The sequence below is a fragment of the Parambassis ranga genome, chromosome 12 (assembly GCF_900634625.1).
Source record: "Parambassis ranga chromosome 12, fParRan2.1, whole genome shotgun sequence".
Lineage (NCBI taxonomy): Eukaryota > Metazoa > Chordata > Actinopteri > Ambassidae > Parambassis > Parambassis ranga.
In genome coordinates, this window is record NC_041032.1 from 9,509,195 (window position 1) to 9,533,570 (window position 24,376).

At 40.3% G+C, this 24,376-nt stretch overlaps 1 protein-coding gene across 1 annotated transcript; it reads left to right on the forward strand.

The window, feature by feature from the left end:
- Positions 1–11,832: 11,832 nt before the first annotated feature.
- On the forward strand, positions 11,833–24,176 carry glis3 (GLIS family zinc finger 3). Its single transcript, XM_028418045.1, has 10 exons — positions 11,833–12,003; positions 12,337–12,794; positions 13,261–13,411; positions 13,485–14,628; positions 18,884–19,045; positions 19,135–19,245; positions 20,482–20,623; positions 20,781–20,856; positions 22,686–22,834; positions 23,493–24,176. Exons 2-10 carry the CDS (start codon positions 12,434–12,436, stop codon positions 23,612–23,614), a joined length of 2,418 nt encoding a protein of 805 aa, XP_028273846.1. The 5' UTR covers positions 11,833–12,003; positions 12,337–12,433; the 3' UTR covers positions 23,615–24,176.
- Positions 24,177–24,376: the final 200 nt, after the last annotated feature.

Sequence of the window (24,376 nt, forward strand, 5' to 3'; positions counted from 1 at the left end):
CTGGAAAGAGTGCTCAAGTCTGCAAAACTTGAGGAAATGGCAAGCGAGGAAATTAACAGTGGTAAGTGTTTGTCCTCTACGGGGTCAAAACACACCACTTTGTTCCCTTGTGTTTATGCTGTGCCAATTTCCCAGCAGACATCTAAAAAACCTTGAGTGTTTATTTCCACACTTTGTGTTTGGAAAGAAAATTGATTTTTTTTTTATTTTTATAGAGACAGTACGCTTATGGAACTAAAATGTTCCTCTGTATTACAAATTCTTGCTATAAAAAGCAGGCAGGTCAGCAGTGTTAATGAATTTACAACAGAGCATCCCACGTATGTAGCATTTACCATCATACCCTCTTAAACCCATTAAGTAGAGTGGCCATTTTGTTTTAGAACCCCCGGTTGTCACACTCTTGACCACTTTAATACATTTCAATTCTTGATGGCTGCATAAGTAGACCTCATAAATGAACCTGTTGTCTATGGTGGCCATCTGGCCAGAAGTCATGTATATAAATGGACCTCAAGACACTTGACTTCTGTAGCTATCAGCTGTGATTACTCTCCTGGCCTAATACAATATTCATGCATTAGAGGAGGCATGCATTACTTTCTTTCTCCTCCTCATGCTGCCGTAATTGAAATTTCTGAAGTGCGGCATGTTTAATAATGGAATTAATTTCCCATGCAATGTGTATATGATTGACCATGCAGAGGGAGCAGAGGGAGCAGCCTTCATTTCCAAGAAGAGGAGAAAAAAAGAAGGCGGTGAGCCACATTGTTAGATCTGTGAATTTACGATAGAAATAACGTTAATAGCAACATTTAAGATGATATTTATAATGTCTTTTTACTTTGTATATAATTTAATTGCTACAGCAGTCACGACATACAGTTACATACAGCAGAATAAAGAGAAACTAAGGGAAAAGGAAAAGTATATAAATATTCAAAACTGGAGACTTTCAAAAGGTAATGATCAAGCTGATTTGACCTCTCAAGCAGTTAATGTGAAACAGACTGTTCCTGGCAAGGCAAGTCCAAATGACAAGCTGTCACTAGAATAGAACAAAGGAATAGCTCGCACAAGAAGAGTGTTATAAGGGCATGACAGGGAATAAATCTGCAATGAACAGAATAAACCTACCCACATTTTGTCCCTCCTTTCCTTACTAGTTAAACTCATTACCCAGTATCATATATAGGTGCTTTATTTACCCACAGAATGTTTACAGAAGTGCAAATGCAAAAACAAGCCTGAAGAATTCTTAAGCGTCTTTATGAGATAATTCTCAGTTGTTAATTTGTGAGGACAAGCACACAATTAATTTCGCTGCTTTTACAGTTGACAGCAAGGGATGAGGTTAGCACAATGGGAGGGGTCAGTGCAATGATGAAAACAGCAGGCTCAGCACAATAATACTGTATGTTCCAGCCAAGGCATATTAGGCTAATGAAATGTTCACAGGGCTGTAATTGTTGTAATGAGAGGACAGATTGTGAAGAAGGGCGAGAAAATGCAGCAGCAATCAAGGACTGCAAAGTGCAAAGCAGAGACTGGGTGGATAAAACATGCAAAAGGGTGTAAGGATGCAAATTATGAACTTTATATTTGTAAAATAACAAAATCAAAAAGGAAAATAATGCAGAATATTTTGAAGGATGCTTTATCGGTACAATTTGTACCATCATGTAATACCACTCTGCACCACAGGATGGGATAGCGAGTCTGCTCTAATGCACACATAAATTAGCCAGAGCCACTTTACTATGACTTCATGCAATTTTTCTGATTCTCACTGCAAACACTGGAAATGCACCTCTTTCCGTTCATCACCTTTTCTGAATATGGCTGAGGTATTTTATGAGAGTAGAAGACTCTTAGCTTTGAGCACTAAACCCTCCGTATTTCTGTTCATAAAATAGAAATATCAGCTACAGCTTTGTTCAGCAAATACAAGCCACAGTCTAGTAATTTTCCAATAAATATCCCCAATCCCTTCACCTATAAGAGGTTCCGCCCACACATTCTCTGACAATTTCACAGTTCAGAAATTAACACAGACTACAGACAAACACAGATCATAAAATGCAAGGAGGATGCAGCGACAAACACAAATAATTCAGAAGCAGAGTGAGTGGGTGGTGAGAGCAGGAGAAATAAAGTGAATGAGAAGAGAAACACAAAAAGTGAGAAAGCATCAAAGAATGACAAGACTGGCAGATTGGGAGACACACAGAGACATTTAAGGGCGAACTGAGTTGAATTCAAATGCTCAATGATTACATCTCCTAACATGTCAAGTACATTTCCATTTAAAGTGCTTACTTAAACACCCATGAAGAGGTGTTGTACCGGCTGCTCTGCACACAGTAATCACTTGAAGTCTTTTAAGACCCTCAAGCTTTGCAACCGATGCATTCTTCTTCAACACCTCGCCACAGATTTTAAACAATATTTTGTGTCCATGCAAATGTAAATTCAAATTTCCCCTTATTGCCTTTTTTTGCTTTTCCCTAAGTCCTGAGGGAATACGTCTCCTCCCTTGTTGTTCATCTGATAGTCACTAATGTTGTTTGCTGTTGTGTGGTGTGAGTTTGAATTCACTCTCTCTGTTTGATCTTTTCTTGTCTGGGCAGTTGGTGAAAGCAGTGAATTTATTTTCTTTCCAAACAGCATGTGACCAAAGCCAAATCCATATTAATGCACCATTTAGGCCTAAAACACAGTATGTCACTTACAGTATGCCAAAAGATGATGGAGCACAACAGCACAACAGGAGAAGTGTCATTTATTTTCAGCATACGATATAAATACTCATGCAAAAATGCATATTTTTGGCCACAGGAAAGGTTTTCCTTATATGCTCATTTCTAAAAATAAGAATATCCTCTTTTACTTTTAAGTAAAAATAACATATAAGCCAACAATAGCCAAATTTACCCTTAAAATGACATACAGCCATTGTGGCCTGCAGTGGGACAGAAAATAGGAAATCGTCACTTTCCTGCTGCCTGCATGCAGCATTGATAATCCTGTCACTCCCCCACAAGTTCATCTGTGTATTAAAATGCAGCGCTGATGTTTGCCTTTGTGAAAGGCCTTTATTATTAAAGTGCCCTCACCTGCTAGCACATTACAGCCCGTAAACAACATGAATGATGTGCTGCGCACTGCAGCCTAACACACATTTATTAAATTACACTTTTCAGCCACACATCAGCTTTCTCGTTTGATTCATTTCCTTTAATGAGTTTGCTGATGTAGACTGGCATGCTGTAATGAAAAGGTAAAGACAAGCAAGCAGGAGAGCCATAAATAAGTCTCGGAGCATGAGGAATAATGACAGGAGTTTAATGTCCAATTAGATTAAAAGGCTCTCTGACACAAAAGCAGGATGCTGAGTGCACTGCTCAATGAGCCTGTGAGCGACATTGATTAACGCTAAACGGATCTATTACTCTCATCCATGGTGCTGATCAACAGCTCTACCTGCCACTTCTCTAACACTATAAATGTGTGTGAGTTGTATCTTACCTTTGCATGCTAATTTGTCTTTAGATTCTTAACTCTATAGGTTAACAAAGCTGGCAACTAATGCACAAAACTTATGAGCAGCTTGTGCTGTTCAGCAAGGCAAAACTTACAATCATTTTTTTCTGATTTGAATTTCATAAGGAGAGTCTTCGTCCTGTAAAGCCTAGCTGAGCCCTGATTGCGCTCCACATTATTGGCTTTAGTTGAACAAAACTGATGATGGCCTGGCTATCAACATATTTGCTTTCAGACACTTGTCAGCCTCTACTTGCATCTTCAATTTGAGCTTACCATGAGACGGGGGGAGGTGTTTACATCGGCTTTGCTTCAGAGGAAGGAAACTACCTTGTAGTAGTGGCTGCTCATTATTCTGTCGACAGAGCTCTGTGGATCTTTTCTCTGTTGAGGAGAGATAGATGTGGATGATGAGAGATGTCCTCCCGTGGAGGAGTATGTCAACACCTTTGACATATACAGTAACTTAGCATACATTAACATTCATTGTTCACAGGGTCTGGTGTGCACCATCAAAGAGAACATGTTATGTAACAATATAATATATAGATTCCTATATATTAGTAGACAGTAATCCATATGTGACTCATTAATAACATACATGAGAAAATGTTAGCTGTCTGCTGCCAGACTTCTTGTTTCATTACGATGCTAATGTGCTCTAAATCTTTTTAGAGCGACATAATTATCATAGTTCTGGGGCTGATTTTATAATAAATACACCATGTCTCATGTCTCATTTCCTCATCTCATGTACTGTACTGAGAGAATGTTTTTCCTTTCCCTTTGCCTACTGTTACACCCAGCTGCAAGAAGGCAACAATGCATTATGCTTCTGCTGAATGCAAAAAGACAAGGGCTTCAGCTAGAGAGGCTCCGTGATTCACTTTGGGGAATAAAACCAAGTCACTGTTAATACTGTGTTACCGTCAGAGCCAACAAAACTGCTTCAACTGGGTTCAGATCTTCAAAGCACTGGCTGGCTGATGGTTCATCCCCTCTAGACCACCGCACATTCTGCAATTACTTTCAGTGTCAAATAAAATAAAAGGAAACCAAAAATTCTTCTTCAGATGGCAGCATGTCATATGAAGGGGAAATGGTCTGTTGTATGTGCTGCGGCACTTTGTCAAAGACTGATCTGTGAAGGTCGGAGACACTGACCTTACTCTCCTTGAAAATGTCTCCTACAGTATGAACACTGCCTCATTAGTCATTTCCTAAAATTTGGAAGTGCATGAAAGCAATGTGAGTGAACATCTATGCACAGTGCCATCAGGAAAATGTGCAAACTGTACAACTGTAAAGAACATTCAGGGTGAGCGTTGTCTGCATCCAAATTCAGATCATGTACGCTCATTTACATGGTTTCATGTATTGCTTCATTCACACAAAGCTTTCATTACACAGTTGCTTCTGGAATTGCTGCTACCATGTGTTTACATCCGGCGAAAGCCTGGAGTCATGTTCGAATCAAACTGAGCTGAATAACATTTTCATTCACTGTGTGGTTGGTGGTTTGGGGCACAGACAGCCTATCACTTTCTCCATTATTTATAAACCAATCTAATTTCATCATTGGTAAAGATCCTTTAAGAATGTGAGGTAATAACTGAGGAAAAATACATTTTTGATGGAGTTTTATTCAGTTTCATACTAAACAAAAAGTCAAATCTCTCAACCTGAAAGGTTTTTTTTTTTTTTTGGCGCATTAAAAGCTAGCCAAGCACCAGTTAGTCAGACATATTTACATGTTTTCTTTAAAGTCTGCTCTAATTGGTCAGCTCCAATAGTTCAGCAGCCTGAAAAAAGGCTCAATGAGATGGATAATTAACCATTCATTGATTACAAGGTGAAGGACTATACATAGATGCTATTTTAAAGTTTCAAATGAACACTTATTCTTCAGGCACAATTTATACACATGCATTTTCTTACAACTTGTTTTATGTTTGATGTTGACATCTGAACATACCTCAAACTTTCAGGGAGGATTACTAAAAGTAAAAAAAAAAACTGTATATTTGCAGGGACCCTTTATGAACTATGATTCTGGTGTCTTTAAACCATTGGTTTACCTCATCTAAGAAAAACACAAGCCGATACAAGTTTGAGTATTAAAATACTTGGTTGTAAGACCTTTTGGAGACCAAATATTGAGGAAGAAATCTGCTAAGGGAGTGCAGAAAAACAGTGCTGTATTAGTGCCATTGCAGCAGAAACTTCCATTTAGATTTGAATGGTTTGTCTGTTCACTCTTCATAAGTGCCTCACCTAGCTGGTGTTAATGCTTAATTTATGTCTTGGCAGTGGATAAAGTCACATACACACACCCACATGTTACTATATCTGGAGCTTCCCTTCCACCTCCTCATATTCAAACTCCATATCACCAAGACAACTCTGCTGCTGAGTTCATGTGTGCTCAGCAAAGTTTCTTTCACTTCTGCTGGAGGACTCATTTCTGATAAAAATAGACCTTAAACCATCTCAAGTTAAGTAAAAGCCATATCATAAATGCCGTTGGGGTATATCACACCATGACAGGGTGTGTGTGTATTCCACACAAATACAGTATTATACAGAAGAAAAGCAACATCTATCAAAACCTCAGTGGTAGAACTCAGAAGAAGTTACATTGTTCTAATAGCACAAAAAATTTAATTAACTAGGTAAGCCTTGGGCGATCTTACAAAATGCCTCCCCAAGCAACAGCAGAGAGCAAGAATGACCCCCAGCTATCACAGACCTGCTTACTGATACAGAAAATATGATTGCTTTTCATATTCCAGTGAATTTCCAACATTTCCCATTTTACCTCAGGATACACAGACGCCACGAACCCATTAGAATAGGTATATCGCTGGGAAAGGGGCAGCTCATGTGGGCGTTATTAGCTAAATGAATTTTAATAAATAACACTTGAAACATAATGAAACGTAAGACAATATGAAAGACGAGATTAAATGCTTGTTGAAGTATGCAAGGCAGATAATGGGATACAGTGGTGAAACAGATGAGTTTAAGGCGGTGCGTAATACTGCATGTTCAATTTATATGTAAATCAATCCACCTAATAGAATGACCTCAACCAGGTGCCAGAGGATAGGAAAACGATCCCACCCAAAATCATTTTTGTATTTTGAAATCTCATGAGCTTTTGCGGGAACATGGTGTCAGCCTGGTACTACAATAACCCATTAGAGAAAAGGCTAATGAGGTGATTTATTTGAGTTACAATACACATTTGTGGCTCAGTCTGCACCCATACCCTGTGTATGGGTGGTTCCTTCAGCCAAGAGCAGGTTGCCCTTTTCACCCATGGGAGTGCAAGGTGGATGGATAGGTGACAAACATGCCACTGCATTCTGCCACCGCTCCCTGTTACCTTTCTGTCCTGTGCTTGTCTGAAACGAGGAAACTCTATGTCTGTCATACTGACCCTCCTTGTTAGAGAGACAGCAGAGGATAATCAGGGAGAACAAATGATGTGCTGTGACTCCCCTGCTGGGTGACATTTGACCGTGCATGTATCGTAGCCTGTCTACTTGATGTCTCTGACAAGCTACAGCTATAGTACATTGAAAAGTAGATAGCGTATCTATATCTATAGTTTTTTGTGTTTTTTTAAATAGTGGGCATGTTCTGGAGAGAAAAGTCGCAGTAGTCACTGTGTCTATCAGTCACTAATGGTGTGGAGCAGTGGGAGGCCAGGACACCTGCGTCTGCTGCCTGATAATGAATATGATGAAGATGGATAATATTTTACCTTGTCTGAAACCACGCTCTCAGCTAGGGAGTGATTACTGCAGTAATTGGGATCCATAGTGGCTGCCACCGGAGACACTCATGATGAGACTGTCTCCACTAAAATGTAGGTAACATTTACATTACTCATACTGAAACCAAGAGTTACAACTTTACAAATCATCACTGACAACTTTCAAATCAAACCAGTGACCTTGTTTCGCTGTATTTGATGTACTTTTTTGACTATGACAAATAGACAAAGACACATAAGTCTTTGGGTACATAAGGCATCAAATCAGCAACAGCAGCAAAACGACAAAAGTGATAATGACATCCTGTGGCCTCAGGTTCCCCTACATTTCTCACTACATCCTCATGGCAAATGTCTAAATAAGAGCTTGACAATATGAGATTTTATGCTAACCGCATCTTTGCAACATCTAAAGCATATTAACTTATTCACTGTGTGTCAAACAGAGCTAGCTGACCTGAATCCCTGGCTCTCTCTTTCTTCTTTGATGCAGCCTAACAAATAAAATGCTGTCAGGTTCAAAGTTAAGATAACTGAGCTTAAACAGCACAAGACCTTATTGTAGCTTTACATATACGTGCTGTATTTATTTTATCGAATAAAAACACTCCAGATGTATCACTGCTGCTTGCAGTAAGCTGGTGATAATTTCTTCTTTTCGCTCTTTTGTGGCAGGTAATGACAAGCATTTGGGGCCATTATCACCACAATGAAACAGAAATCACACCATATTATCATATGCGAATTTTAAACATGCCACTACAGTTCAGTCTCAAAGCAAAAAAAAAAAAATACTGGAACTAGCTTCATCCGTGTTGCTATTTGTGCCACAGGCTTCAACATATTGATCAACGTGGGTCATCTCCAAACTTCATTCTATAAGAGATTTATGATGATCCCAGAGTGATCATTAGCAAGTTGATCTACTTTTTCCTCCTTTATGGGATTCCTGTGGGACTCTGGGTGTCCTCTAGGTAGTGTCCTAGTGCATAGTGGGTGCAGAGAGTAAAGGGGGGGTGCTGTTAATGACCATCTGCTCAGAGAGCAACCTTTTTAATGAAGACGGATGTAGGGAGGCTCTGACCAGGGGGCTGCAGGCAGGGGTCTAATGACACATCCCTCTATGTCTGGACCTTCTCGACTGTCTTACATTGCCTGACAGTCCTCACCGTCACACTGGCACAAGAAAATGTGAACAAACTTCTAAGCACCCTCAAGCATGTGCTGTACCATTGATATCCATACAGTTTAAGCTGTCATGTAACTTATTTGTAACTTTCTTTAACATATAAATGGTTAAAAATGTAATTTAGCTGGGAAAGGAGTATTGTCATCTATTGTAATGTTATGCTAATCTGTATTAATTTTACATACTGAGAACACCAGTGAAGTCAGTTCTGATGTGAACACACAAAGAGGCTTGTCTAAAATGTTTTACAAGCAGAAAGAAAGCATTAAGCTTTGTAGTGAGCCACATCATGTTCTGGTTGAGTAACACAGATTTAATTGGATTTCAGTTACTTAAATTAAACCCCCCCTTTCTCCTCTGATCCACATCTTGTGTTGTCCAATCCTCCTTTCACTCTTTGTATTTATATTGAAGTCTTGGGAAATGTTTCTGTTGATCGGGCAGTGTTAGAGCGAGTTGTGTGCCCCAGTGCACAGGCCTCATCATCCTTGAGTGTGATTTCTGAGCTGCGGTGTTAATAATATCTAAATTTTAAAGAAAGAAAGATGGAGCACTCAACACCCTTAGGCTTCACCCCAAATGTGTGCTCAAATTAAAAACGAGCCCGTGGCCCAACAGTGGTTCTAAACATGAGGGTTGTTGTGTCAGCAATCTTTTGTTAAGAGTCAACCTGTTGAGAAACACAGCAGGGAGAGGTAACTACACGGATGCCTGCTTTCCCTGCTGTCCTTTTTTATTATTATTTCATCTGTCATCACTTTTCTGCAAAGATTATTAGAGGGGTCAGCTAAGATTGATGGATGGGGATGGAAGACACTCAGAAGCCCATCTCTCTCGCGCTCGTCTTCATCTGAGTGTTGGTACTGACAGCAGGGGAGCAGAGGAGGAGATGGATGGATGGCTCTTTTCTCGCTGTACTTAATACACAGCTTGAAGCTGCTGCATCTCTAAGAGCACACTATTCATTTGGTTTAGGCAACCTACAAACATTAATGTAATACTATAAGCCGCAAAACAACACAAGTAATTCTAATGTTTATGGGAAACTTTCTAATAGGGTGTGTGCATAGATGTGTATTAATATCCTAAGTGTGAGTGTGTGAGGTGCCACAGGCTAATAGGAGCCGTTATAATGAGGGATGATACCAATAAATTGATATCACTACACTCAGTACTGTACTGCAGTTAAAAGGATTGACTCAGCCTTCACTAACCTTGTATTTGACTTGAACTGTCATTAGCAAATCAAAAGCAGATTAATTAATCACAGGTCCAGTGGGGTATGCATTACCTTAAGTGACTATTGTAATATAACTTAAAGAGAAATCACCCATGATTTCTCATCTTGACATCAGAAGCTGTGCTACTTCCAGGAGTGCTGATGCTGTCATCAAGAAGGAGGAAAATGGATTCTGTAAGTGCTGGAGAGTCTATTACAGCATTAATTCTGCTACAAATGGAGCTCTTCACAAACGGTCAACACTTACATCTCATCTGGTCCTGGTCCTAATCCACCACACCCCACCCTCCACCCCCTCATGCATACACCATCCTCTCCTTAAAATCTCCAGCTAACATGTTGTTTCATTTTGACAGATGGGGCTGTAAAGTGCAAATATTATCCAGCATGAGCATATATGTGAAGGTCAAAGGACTTGTTGGCTGCTCCTCTAAGTGTTAGTGTTTGACGTTGAAGAGGAGAGTGAGTGGTGTTGTTGTGCTGCCTCCAGCTCAGATGCTTTAACATCCTGTTAGACTGTGACATTTGGAAACACACTGTGACTCACTTAGTGGAGGAAAGAAGAGGCCAAATCACTGCTTGAAGCAATCCCTAGAAGATGTGGAGTATTTGATATAATTATGTAAACAAGTTTCTAGTCTTATCTCTGTGACCTTCGCAAGCATCATTCTCTGTCCTTTATTGCCTATCTATACTTTGTCTAATTCTTTTTTCTGTATTTAAAAATGTGTGCTGCTGCTGTGTAGAGCATAACACAACCATCACATTGGTGTTCTAATAGTATCCCCTGCTGGCAGAAAAGGGAAGTAGGATGCCTTGGGAGAGCCTGATGAAAACCTGTGAAGAGTGACTGAGTGAAATGTGATGATGTGATGACCTGAAAACACTCAATAATTTCTATCACTCAATGTACTAATTAAATATTTGCGCTGATCATATGAACGGCTCAGGTGGGTATCTGTGTATAAAGAATATACTACACATAAATCATCAATACATCTCGCACATATTAGACAAGCCACCATCCTGACAAATGTTATTTCAATGATTTGCTCACTCCAATTGGTCATGCACCCCTCAAGATACAAATTCAGTATGTTCTACTTCTGCATCCAGTAATCTATGCTGCATGAAGTATAGTATATATATATACAGATTTGTTGAGCACAAGCCCCTATTCTACTTATAGTTCTCCCAATAAACAGGTACCTTCCCCTCCTTTCTATAAACAAGCTGGTTTCCATGGCATCCTGGAGTAGGATCCACAGAGCAAACACTGCAGCAGCCAGCAAGAAAAAGGGCCTAACAATGGGCCCTGAACTGATGTGGAGGGTTAGCTGAGGCAGAGGAGGAGGAGGAGGAGGAGGCAGGGGAAAAGGCAGAGCAGACAGAGCAGGTAGCAGCAAAACAAATGAACTGATAGGAAAACTGAACTGATGGCAACAACGTGAAGACTTTGTAGAATAAAACTTATTTACAGAATTCAAAGAATTTGGATGTGGCTCATGAGTTCGTGAGTTATAATAATTACAGTTAATTTTAATATCGTTTTATAATATTGTTAACAAAGACCATCTTATATTCCTTTATGTCTTTTCCTTTGTAGAAGGGAGCACACACACACTGCAGTGTGATGCACACTGAGCCCTGTCTGCAGCTTTGGCTTAAAACATGATCAGATTTTACGGTTAGAAGTTGATATCAGGATTGAATATTCATATCATGTCATGTTAAAACTGTAAAAGATGTGTTTTGATTGGAAGGATTACTTGAAATAACATGTATAGCCTATTTATAGGCAGCTGAGCTACAAACAGCCGATGTGTCTTTTCTGTGGAAAAAAACGCATTTTTTATCAATGACATGGTGCACGCACGGTGCACGTGAACGCGCACAAACACACTGTGCACCGCTGAGTCCTCAAAAAAAAACTTTAATAGTTTACCCTTAAGGTCCACTCACAAGTTTGAAATGACGTAGTTCCCATGAAACCGTGTCAAGGGCAAAAGTGTAATCGGGAGAGAAAAGAAGTTCCTGGAAACGGAGGAGTGCGCTGAGACGCAGCGGTTCAAACACGGACAGACTCGTGTCGGAGGCTCTGCTGCAGAGGACAGCCATCACAAAGTGTGAGAGACACACGGCCGCGGATCTCCCGGTGTTATCAAGATTATACCCACAGCTCAGGAGGACAGAAGGAGCGTATCAGCCTGAAATGTCACTTTGAGGAAAGTATTTGCGACACAACAATAGGTGAGTTAAGGCGTCATGAACAATGGCAGTGTGATGTTAAACTTGACTGGAGAGGTCATATTTTAAACTGACTGTGTGCGCTAAACTTTTGGACAAAAAGAAAACAGTTGATGAAACTCAGTACATGTTGTTTCTATGGATGCCGGTGAAGCTTTTGAAGTTACTTCTATTTTAATGGGAAAACTGATGAAGATTTATTCTCAGTTTAACCATTAGAATTCCTAAAGAATGTGCTTTTTTGGTTTATTTTTGCAGTTTAACTCCACATTTTAATCCTTTCCCTTTTAATTTGAGACTGTGTATTCAAAGCCTTGTTGTGTTTTATTTTCTCAGGTATGAGCCTTGGATCACCAGTTCAAGCAAACTTTTACAAAACACTTCAATAAGCTTCTTCATGAGCACAGAACTTTAAAATAAATCAGCTTCAGCGATGAGTGGAAAAGGTTGCCAGCTCTTGGTGTCCCCTTGCAGTGTGTCCCCATCACTGAGCACAATCAGGGGTCACCATTCCCAGTCCATCAGAATGCCCCTGACTTCCCCACAACGGACTAACCTTGGCCCCTCAGGGAGAATGGACAAGGTAAAAATAGGGACTATCCACTCCTTGGGGTCTGGGACTGAAAGCCATGTCACCCTGCCAACCTTGAGTCTCCGCAGACGGGTGCTGACCAATGGAAACCATCTCACCATCCCGACTGCATCACCACACCTGCAGCCACAAGCTCATCATCATCAGAATACAGCAGTGACTGCAACAACACAGACCAGACTGAGCTCCTCTAACAACAAAGGTAATCATCAGTAATAAAATAAAATCTAACCAAGCAAGGTGTACAACTACACTGCCTGTAGCTCAACACACAATCAGAAGTAATGCAAGTTTTTGTACATTTTGTTCCAAAGGTGTTCGCATTGTTGTCTTGTTAGTCCCCTTGTTCTCTTAGTTATTGATAATTTACCAAGCATAAAGCTTGTTCCTTAATTTCCACTGAAGTAGAGGGAGGTGAAACCTCATTAGTGATTAACAGAGCGGAGAGTGTGTGGCCTGTTCAGGTCGGTGTAGGAAATTTCACTACTACTTTATACGTCTCTGTAAAAGAGGCAGTGCAGAAATAGAGTCCAATTTTTAGTCTAATTATTTAATATAAAACTAAGACTTTGATTCATTTGAGATTTGTTCCTCTGCTGTGTGTGCTTGAATATAGCATCTCTCATGCGCATGTTTAATTTATTGAATCCCGGGCCTGTGTCCAACAGAGTGCTCTGTGCCTGGGTCTGCCATGAATGTATTCGGTCAGACGACTACAGTTAACCTAGCAGTAATCAGCAGCCCTATGAGTGTTGGTCCTGCAGTGCCTCATCCTCCGTCACAGTCTCACAGCGTGCCAGTTCCCCAAACCGATGCCAGGTGAGCAGCATCAGTAATGTCATGTGATGAAGAGCTCAGAAGTGAGAGTAAAGCAAATAACCATCTTTTTCAGATCCTTACTGTCCAGAGAATCCCTGGCCTCCACTACCCTCAGCCTGTTTGAAACGCAGTCAGTGTTTAGTGGCAGACATGAATGGCCATATGGTTACCGTGTGCTTCCTCCCCTGGGATTACCTCAGTGCTCTGCTCAGACTAGCGAGGGTGGCGACCGGATCAGCCTTTCCCCTGGCACGGCCATGTCGGGCACGACCATATCAGGTGGCACGAGCACCTCCGCCTCGCTGCCCTCGTACCTCTTCGTAGGGGAGGCTGGAAGCCCCCGACAGTCTCGTGCTAAGAAGAGAGCTCTCTCCATGTCACCTTTGTCAGATGTCATGGGCATTGATTTCAACTCCATTATACGCACCTCGCCTACCTCACTTGTGGCTTATATTAATGGCTCCCGCAGCTCACCGGCCTCCCATACCACGCTCTCACCTGTTCACTCTGACACTTACGGTCACTTCCTGGGTGTGAGAGGCCGCTGCATCCCCCAGACCCATCCATACAGCATGCCAGGCTCTTCACAAGCTCTGGCCCCACAGTCAGAGTGCGGCCGTATGCAGATGCTTGAAGAGGGAGGGGGTCTGGAGAGCCAGATGGCAAACATGGTGGTGGAGCAGCAGTGCCTTCCAGATGAAGGAGGGGTGCTGGAGAACCCTTTGGACAGCTGCAGCCAAACCACCAACACTATGCTGCCACCTCTGCAGTTAGAGCCAGCTTTGCTGACTACTGTCCAAGAAGCTGATACTCCACAGGGGCCTCCGCCCCCCTACCACTCACACCAGCACATCCACCTCACCAGACATCACAGCAGAAAAAACCTCCTTTCCCAGGACCCTGCCACACAGGCTCCCATGGTTCCTCCCAGGCATGGGGTCAGCTTTTTACCCCAGATCCCAATGCTGGAGGAAGAGGAAGGTGAGCTGGAGGACTATGGGGCCCACTGCTGCAGGTGGCTGGACTGCAGTGCAGTCTATGACCAAAAGGAGGAGCTGGTAAGGCACATAGAGAAGTTACATGTGGACCAGCGGAAGGCAGAGGATTTTACATGTTACTGGGCATGCTGTCCACGCAACTTCAAGCCCTTCAACGCCAGATACAAGCTTCTTATCCATATGAGGGTCCATTCAGGAGAGAAGCCCAACAAATGTTCGGTACAATCTTTTAATGAAAATCAGCTCAACCCTGTATTTTTATACTTTATTTCTTTACTGCCTGGAAAAATGTTTGTGCTCTCCTCATAACAACACACAGACAGCACAGCTCCCCATCACCAAGACGAATATTTTCCTACTCATTTGTTAGAAGACTAAGTGAATGCAGTCAAAGCAGGAACATGATGAATGTCAGAGCTCACTGAGTTCAATTCAGAGGGTTCCAGTGAAAGCCACAGTGTCTAGCAGAACGCTTTAAAGCCTACGGCTGAAAGAGAAAAGCCTTTTTTAGCAGAAATGCCTTCATGCCTCTGGGTTTATGGCCAAGGTTTAGATCAGAAATATGTTCTCTCTCTCTTCTTTCAACTTAAGCCATGGGGTAATTAGTGAAGCTCTGTGATAACTGACATGGGAGTTAACTCAATTATATAGTTATTATATCAACACAAAGGAGTCCTAGCACTTTAGATCTGGCATAACACAATAGCCTTCTAGTAGCTACTGGGCCTGTCAGCAGCCAGGAGTTTGCCAGGCCACCCTCTGATGATCTTGGCTGTTGTGCTGGGAAGGTGATGCCCCGTCGTCTGGCTTTCTAAATGCTTACTCCTGTGGCTTAAGAGTTAGGCTTTATCCACTGACTTGATTATTGATTAACTAATAGCTTTGTTTCTCAAGGATGACTGATGTAGGTTCTTCAGTCTGGTTATTTTTTTAAAACACAGTCTCAGTGTAAAATATTTCAGCAGTGCTTTAAGGCCACTAATTTATGTACATTTTGAAAGTGCTAAACTTCAAATGTTAAAGGTAAATTTAAAAAAAAAATGTTAAAATAGCTCATAAAAAGTCACACTTTATTTAAACTATACCTAAATGTCACTATGCCTCAAATGTCTGTAAAAGCTATAGACGACAGTGTACTGCAGTAATACAGTAGAAAGATAGAGGCTCATGAAAATCAGTACCAAATGTGCTTTTCTATACAACATATATTTCACACAATTGTAGCGTTGATATCAAAGTCAGTATGATTCAGCCTCGGGGTTAGCATGGCGTTCTGTGCCAAGATCCCTCGAGTTATTTCATAGTCATAAATGTCAAATTATGACCTACCAAAGCATGTAGGATCTATCATCTGGGACCAATAAATGTTAATTATAGAACACCAACTAGACAAAACTCTCATTTCCATCACAACTCAGCCAAGCATCTTTCCCTTCTAATAATTATATATACATTGTATTGCCTTTGTCCTTTCCTCACTCCCACTGTGAAAACACTTAAGGCTCAGATGAGTAATTAACAAACCACTGGCCAAACATGTTTCATGATGCTGTTTTCAACAAGTCAATTATTAACAATGTGCATACCTGCAGTCGACCTTTTGCTCCAAAATACTCACTTATTAGTTGAAGCCAGCTTGGTTGCCATGGAGCTGCAGTCGCCGGGATGGGTCTGCAGTTCCCTGTAATCATTCAATAATAAATGATTTATGGTCTCAACCCACTGCCAAAAACAAAATTGATACAAAGTGGCACTTTGCAGTTTGCAGTACATTAATTGTTTTAAGTATGTAGAAAATAATCTAGGACATTAGAGGATTCACACCTGTACTTAAATTTTCATTCTGTGTGGATGTTTTTAGACTTCAACAGAAAGGTCATAGAGTTGTGCTTAAAATGCAAACCTAACGGCTAAGATAACAGCACATTTACATTAAGAGAACATCCAGTGTTTCTCAGAAAATGATTGGCAAGGAAATAAACCGGTGCGTGGTTTATGTATGAAATGCTCCAGCTAGCAGCAGAACAATGAGACAGCTCTTGTTACACAGTGAACATATAGGGCAGGCCCAGGCATGCATCTGTCATCTCACAATCTGTTTAACGATGATTGAACAGTTTGTTAATATACCCTCGACTCGCACAGTCTATTTGTGTGTCACTGCGATTTAGGCATGTGAGGATTTACAAGTGTAGTTTGAACACAAACAACAGATTTCAACTGTCATTGTGAGGCAGCATGATTCTTGGACATTTTTCAAATATCATTTTTTACTATCTGTGCACATTGCAGGAGTGCTTTGGAAATGGAAAATGCCTTGTAAAAATCATAACCAATATTTAAGTGTAGGTTGTTTTCTTATTGAAGAGCACATTCCAAGTTTGACGACATTTTAAAGTGCCACCCTTTCAGTTGATGGAGGGAACTAACTCAGCTTCAGTACCAGGATTACATTTTCATGTTACTGCCTGTTTTTTGCTTTTGTAAACAAATCATAGTGTTACTGTTGCATTTTTTTAAAGAATGGATCTTTAATAAGCACAAATAAGGGAGAAATGTCACTAGTGAAACAGGGAAGAGATGAGACCAAAATGAACTGACCCCAGAGTAAGACTGGGCACAGGACAGGGTCTGCTGGCACAGGCTGCATCTGTCATTGTTCAGCCAGGGCATGAGTACCTGCCAGGACCTGTCAGAAGCTGGCTGTAACACTCATTTACACTGAGGAGCCATACTGCTTTCTTTTCAGCCCAAACATCCCTTGTGACAAACCAAAAAGCTTTCTGGGCTTCTTCATGAGACAGACAGAAAGACAGATCTCCCCCTGCATTGTCCTGAATGGATTCTAGCTTTATGCTGAAATGTTGTTTGTCTGTGGTGTTCGAGGATCTGTTTATCTCTTCCTGAGCTGTTTTTCTTAAAGCACACCAAATTGTTTTTTTAACCTTTATTTAAGATTGCATCTCTGCAGTCTCTTTTTAAAAAGAATTCAACATTAATGCTGTGGTCCAAGACAACAAGGCTACATGAAGCATTTTTTAGTTTGTACTATATTATTCCATTATTTGGTTTATATTAGGAATTTCTAAAGAAATTGCCTGTTCAGGTTAGGCTCAACCATATATATAGTGCTGTAAAAGGTGTTAAGCTTTCAACTGCAGAAACACGGTGGGCTTGTTAGAGCTATTGAGAAATGAGGCTGAGGGGAAACAGCAGGGTTGTGATGAGAAATAATGGCAAGTATTTCTAATAGTGGGAAGAAAAAAAACATTTTAATTTGGCTTTGGCAGTGATGACTCAGAGGTATCGGTATGTGAGGAATTCAGTCTTGGAGGAAGAATAACTATATCGGACATGGTCTGGGTGTTTTGTCCATGAGGCTTAGTAAGGACATTCCAAACCCCCCGTGAGCAGGAAGAGGGAGAGTAAAGTCTTTGATGATTCACATATTTCAGCAGTGAAGTCAATGTGGTCGCATGATACTGCAGAAAGGAGCTGTTTTTTTAGTTGGGAATATTGTGGCGTTACACATAAGATAAAAAAAAGGACGTGCAATGCTTCGTATGTTTATAAACTTATTATGCAGTCATCAGTCTGGGTTTTGTGGTAGATATATTAACAGTGCTTTTTTTTCGCAATGGATAGCTAACAACTGCTGTCAAGGTGATGCAACACAGAGGACTGAGAACACACAACAAAAGTTCAGTCCTGTGTAAAAACACTGACCCCTGCTGGTGATTCTACCCTTCTAATAAAATCTACTGAAATGTAGATTTAAAGAGCAGAAATGGACATTTTGTGGGATGGCTTACTAGAACTGAATTCTCACCCAATATTGAAACACTGTTTTAAAGGACAACATCCCATAATTTCATCTCTGTAACTATTTTAAGATCCCAACATCACTGTGACAACAGACGCTTAATTAGTTGCAGGAGTGGCAGCACCTTTTCTTTTCATCAGAAGTGAACAGGATTATTGAAATCAGTGTTTGTTTTTCCAATCAGGGCGATTGATGACATCATGGCCTGCTGGTAGAAGGAGTCCGTTTTATGAAACCTTGCCTATAGGAATCCTTGTTTACTATCCACCCTGCTTAAGCAACAGAGAATAGCCAAGAGCTGAGGATCTATATAAGCGTTGCCCTGAAACCAAAATGCACTTGTTTCTATCAAATGTTTATCCCTCTTATGTCTTTCCATTCAAACTGAATCCCAGTTGTTTATTTTTTTCCATTCAAAAGGTTTTTGTACATTTCCTCCCACACACTAAGGCCAGCAGCCATTTGTCAGGTGATTCTAGTAAATATGCTAATACCCTCAGTAGTAGCAGCGGAGCAGAGATTATTTATTTTCAATACCACAATGGATTTTAAATTAATGAGTCCTGCTTTGAATGCATGCATTTAACATACTGCTAATCTGTGGCAGTACCCATCTCACCTGCTGCTCACTGTGTCTACACGTGCTTACAGTTTGAAGGCTGCAAGAAGGCTTTCTCCCGGCTAGAAAATCTGAAGATACACCTGCGTAGCCACACGGGGGAGAAGCCCTACCTGTGTCAGCACCCAGGCTGCCACAAGGCTTTCAGCAACTCCAGTGACAGAGCTAAGCACCAGCGTACACACCTGGACACGGTGAGTGGCAGCAAACGTGCACAAGTACGGATTTTATTATAACGGTTTGGCGTCAGCTTCCATGTGTGTGTTTTGTACTTGTCATACAGAAGCCATACGCATGCCAGGTGCCTGGTTGTGCAAAGCGTTACACTGATCCCAGCTCCTTGAGGAAACATATGAAGTCCCATTCTACTAAAGAGCGACAGTTACGGAAGAAGGCAAGTAACAGATTCACTCGTCTTAAAGCTGAAGAGTAACATCCTGATGAATATTTTAGAATAACTGATATTGAAACATCATAGTAAGTGCACAACTTAAACTAGGACAACTGAGACTAAAATACTTACTAGCAGTGACAGCCAACCTCGACATTACAACCATATGGAAAGAGTAAGCTCTATTATCACAAACTACGCACTTCATTTGTCCTAATAAACTGCCAGTATCTGTGATGCATTCCAACCCACTCGGTTAGCTCTGCATCTTCAGTGTACACAGAAAAATGTCATTATTGTTCAATGTGATTACCTTCCACCTAATGTAGGTGTGCAAGTAGTTGGATAAAAATATCCAGCAATGTAGCAAGTGTTACCTTAACACTGACAGAACAAGGTTGCACAAAAAAAAACATACAATTATGTTGTTTGCCATCTTCTTTCTGTTTCAGCTCCTTCCATTTTCTACTTAAGGCCACTCTCTTACAAGTTTCACTTCACAGCTGTATTTTTGCATTTTTTTGCATGTAAGTGTGAGAGATGCTCTTTAGCACTGAGGTTTATGTCACCATAGATACAGACAAAAAACAGTGGGTTGCTGCTAAAAAAAGTCTTTTTTTTAATGTTCAATTTCTTTCTAAAACTCAGATTTGAAATATTTATTCTACTACATGATTTCATGGATAATTGCATGTTATTTTTGCAAATTTAAACACCTCTAGCCTTTACAGCAGGGGAAAATGTGATCTAAGGTAAACAGAAAATTATTTATAGTTATGTGCTTCTGCCGTTCCCTTCAGAGAGTTTGACGTTAGTAGCTTTTATACATTCATAGGCTTTATTGAAGGGCTTTTCACTCAAGGAGGTCCACAAGGACCGACTGGCACCACTTCTTTCTTCCAGCACGATGAAAAAGCGGGCTTCTCTGTACCACTTTCTAAAAATTCAAGATGTTAACTCCTAAGAAGGGATGCCTGACTAAACATGTAAATGTAGAGGAAGTTTTATCAAAAACCCTTTATGTTTATATAACTGCCACTTTGAGCACCATGCAGTGTTTTCTGTATTAATATTTATTCATTATTTGACTACAACATGTTTTTCAAACTCCAATAAATGATACTGTTTCCAGTTTGACACAACAATAATAGCACATTGACGACTACTCTGCCAGAATCCCCTCACTGTTTATGTGGTCCATCACTATTTATATTAACATTTCATCCGTCATTTCTTTAGATGAAATCCACTGCTGACGTGACCCCGGACACACTGACAGACTGTTTATCCATCCACCCTCTACAACCAAGCCTCTCTCCTCTGGCAAGGCTAGACAACAGCGTGAACGGCTCCCCTGGTGCCTCCCATGAGTCATACACTGGTAAGCTCTTCACATTAATGTGTTGAACGTAAAAAATAATAATTAAAATAAGAACAAAAGGAGGTGTAGCGTATCCCTTCCTGCAACTATGTGCATGCAATGTGTAGGTTTATTTGTTAGATTCGGGCCTGATGTGTCTGCTATCCCTGTTCCTCAGCTTCTCCTCAGGGACAAGACTCCTACAGCAACCCTCACCTGGCCCTGCTGTTCTCTTTACAAGATGATAAATACAGGTACTGCAGCCCTTTGAACTGTATTCACTGTGTCAGGTTTGTGGAGTTGTCATTATTAAACACTTATTCAAATTTTTTGCATTAAAGTGTATTTCTGGTAAAGGTCTATTTCAATGCCGTAATCATGAAGGAAGATTTCACTCACTAACCCCATTCATTTTCTATTCCAGTTGGCACAGTTAATACTTTAACCATGACTGATTTAAATCTTTCCCAAATCTTTCTCCTCTCTTTTGATTAGCTGAAACAATCAACTTAAACATTGGTTGTCATGGCTTCAAGACTATAAGCTCAAAATTAGAATAATCAGTTTAAAAAGAAAGCGCTATTTTTCAGCCCAATAAAAGAGGCCAAGGGTCTGTGGGTGTTCGGTGCGTATGCTACGACTGGGAATAGGTTTTTTTTCGTCAGCCCATAGGAAAACATCCCTTCATCTAAACACTTCAATGCATGTGATAAAGGATTTCTGTCATCCTGAGCAGCCAGATGCTCATGGCTTCTCACAGGCTTTGATTGTTCTCATATCAGCGGTAGGCCAAAGCATTCACCGCAGGATTTGTGTAGACAATCGGCCTGTGAAAGCAGACTTTGCCTTGCCTCATTGGGCTCCACCACTAGTATTAATGGATGCTATAGCCACTGACAAGAGCTGCTAAGGAATTCAATAAGTGAATCATAAAATGTAAAAAAAATACAATTTAAGTTTCAATGGGAGAAAAGAGAGTGCTGTAATTACTTTTTTAGATGTTAAATCAATTGTAAAATCTTTGTGGCCATTTTGTGGACACTTCTCTCTGATTCCTTTCAGCTCAGTTCTTGTGTGTTGTCTGCAAACTTTGGCCTGTGTAATGTTCTTGTTATTGGAAAGTGGACAATCAAATGTGTTATTTAACCTAACAGCATGAGACTCCGCCCCTGGATAACATTTAAATTTACTAGTTTAATCGTCTGAATTGCACACTGTGTTGCATCATGCTTATAGAAAGTGTCCTTGGTCTTTTTCTAATCTTATAACTGACTGAAAAAAAGATGTAAAATCAACGCTGCACACATTGGCCTTGTGATATGAAGTAAGAACCTGCTGCAGGCATAGAGTGGTTATGTTGGAAAATGAATGAGCTTGTGCCACATGTGGTCTCACCAAGGTATATAGAGTGTAATACATATTTGCACATGTGCAGAACATTCTTCTTCATGAACATGTGCAATCTGTACTGTGCAGAAAATTATCTACTGTGCCACTACAGTCCTGATGTGCAGAAAATTAAGGATTTATTCAGCCATGCAGGGAGCCACAATGCATTGGAAGTGATATAGAGGGACACATAAAAGCAGTAATTTGATCATCTCCACACTAAGGTAGTATGGAACATCTGGATGTCCGTAACAAATCAGAAAAGAGTTTAGGCAAGCAAAGCGCACACACTAGGGATTTAGCTGTTGCAAAATAACATGGGTTCAATGTAATTTGAGAAGTTGTCATTAGTGCTGCAAGAGCATATTTCTTCTTAATCCTATTTTAAAAGGCACAAAAAGATAATGCTATTTGAACCCAGGAATGTTATGATACAAAAGGTGCTCTTTTTGATTTGGGTTCATATGGACTTTTGTGCTCAAAGGACCATAATGAATGTCATATAGGGGGATCATTGACAATCAACCCATTTTATTGTTTCTGTTGATTTAATGCCTTTGGTGGGGGTGTTTTACATAGTTTTATATAAGGATGTGTGTATGTGCCTGCTTATTATTCAGTTTAATTAATAAAACATGGCATTTATTTACTTTTCCCACCAGCCTAGCATTTACTTTAATTTGAAATATTTCAGGTTTGTTGATCCTTCCGCTCATCAGCTCTTCCCCAGAGAACAGTGTGGGCCTTGCACTTCCACCTGCCTCCCGCACCCTCCCAATGGGACATCCCTGCAGCACAACTGTGATCTGAAGCAGCCTCCTGATATGGCAGATCACAGCCCAGGTACTTCATAGAAGCTTTATAATCACATTATTCTTCAGGTTTGTCACAATCTTCACTCTACAGATGTAAATACACTTGTGCCAAATAGGGAGGTTCCAGTGAAAAAAAAAACATGCAAGTTTCACATCTGAAGAGCCTATGTGTGGGCGGTTTGACAATCTGTTTGGGCAGATTTTCTCACATGCACATTAATGGTGCATAGTATCTTTATGATTTGTAGCAGGTGCCTGGTGATTTTTTTCTAGTTAGACAGAATCAGGCAGCTTCACTGTGAGTACCTTTAAATAGACATCACTTATTTTCCCCTTAGACTTGACAGCCACAGGGATGTTGACAAGGTGTGCTGAAACTCACAATGTTGAAGGTGTAATGCTGTTTTTTTTGGAATGTTTTTACTGAAGGTTTTACAGTAAAGGATAAATGAGAGAGGTTGTCTTGTTTACCTTGCTGTCGGGTGAATGAGGATGCTGTATTTTCAAATTGCTTAATACAATCTGACAGCCTCTCTCCTGCAGTCAATAATCCCAATGGGGTGGCCACCTCACAAACAGCCTCTGAAATGATGAAAATATAATATAATTGTCAAATTGCCAGCGGATCTGACAGAACTCACTGTGAATACATGCATCTTTATATCTCTGTGTTTGTGCCTCTGCAGGATTTAGTGTCCACATCCAAACAGAGAATTCAGCTGTTAATCAACACTTACATGGAGGGGATTTCTTCACTGTGGTGGACCACTGCACGAGCCAGGACTCCCGTATCTATGCAGAAGGATGATACATGTATAATGGATTTCTTCTCTTTGCACTATTTTGTGTTCCATTTAAATCAAATGCTGAAAAGGGACAAGAATACACTGTGCAGTACACGGCAGCAAAATCAAGACATGAAAGGATGAAGCAATTTAAAGACAAAGATCGAGTTATTGAATCTTGTACGCTTTGATGAAATCTCTATAAATGTACTACCTGACGCAACGCCTGTGTCCATAATCAATGTATAGTTATGACAGCAGCTCCTTTTAATGTTTACCTGCTCAGATTTTTTTAGTAATCTTTTTTTATGCTACTTAACATGTAGTAGTTTCTGCTGACATTTTGCACAATATTCAACACTGCAATCAATATGCAAGGGAAAAAAATTATTAAGGTTTTTCTTAGAAACATGGCTTTGTAACTATAGTAACAAGACAGCCTTACCATTTCATTTTAATGTTCATACTCATAACCTGTAGTTTGAATATAGTGATGTGCTATAAGAGCTCCTGGGCCTAAATCATCAGGTTATGCAGTTTTGTTTTTTAAATACAAAGTAAATACATTTACATTATTTACATTATTACTGGTGCATAATGGACATTTCTGAATCTCTTCTCAGTTTTTCCAGTTAATTTCTATATTGTAAGAAAGGACTTGTGAAAACTTGAAAAGCATATATGAAATGGTTAAAGAAACAGAAGTAAATCATTTGTGCCTTGTTTTTTTTCCAATTTGTGATATGTTGTGTTTCATAAAATAAAATAAATAAAATGCACCAAAC

Coding starts and splice junctions, on each gene's coding strand:
- glis3 (XM_028418045.1), top strand. CDS start 12,434: ATGAGTGGAAAAGGTTGCCAGCTCTTGGTGTCCCCTTGCAGTGTGTCC. Junction 12,795..13,260: donor GAGCTCCTCTAACAACAAAG/GTAATCATCAGT, acceptor TGTGTCCAACAG/AGTGCTCTGTGCCTGGGTCT. Junction 19,046..19,134: donor AGCGTACACACCTGGACACG/GTGAGTGGCAGC, acceptor CTTGTCATACAG/AAGCCATACGCATGCCAGGT.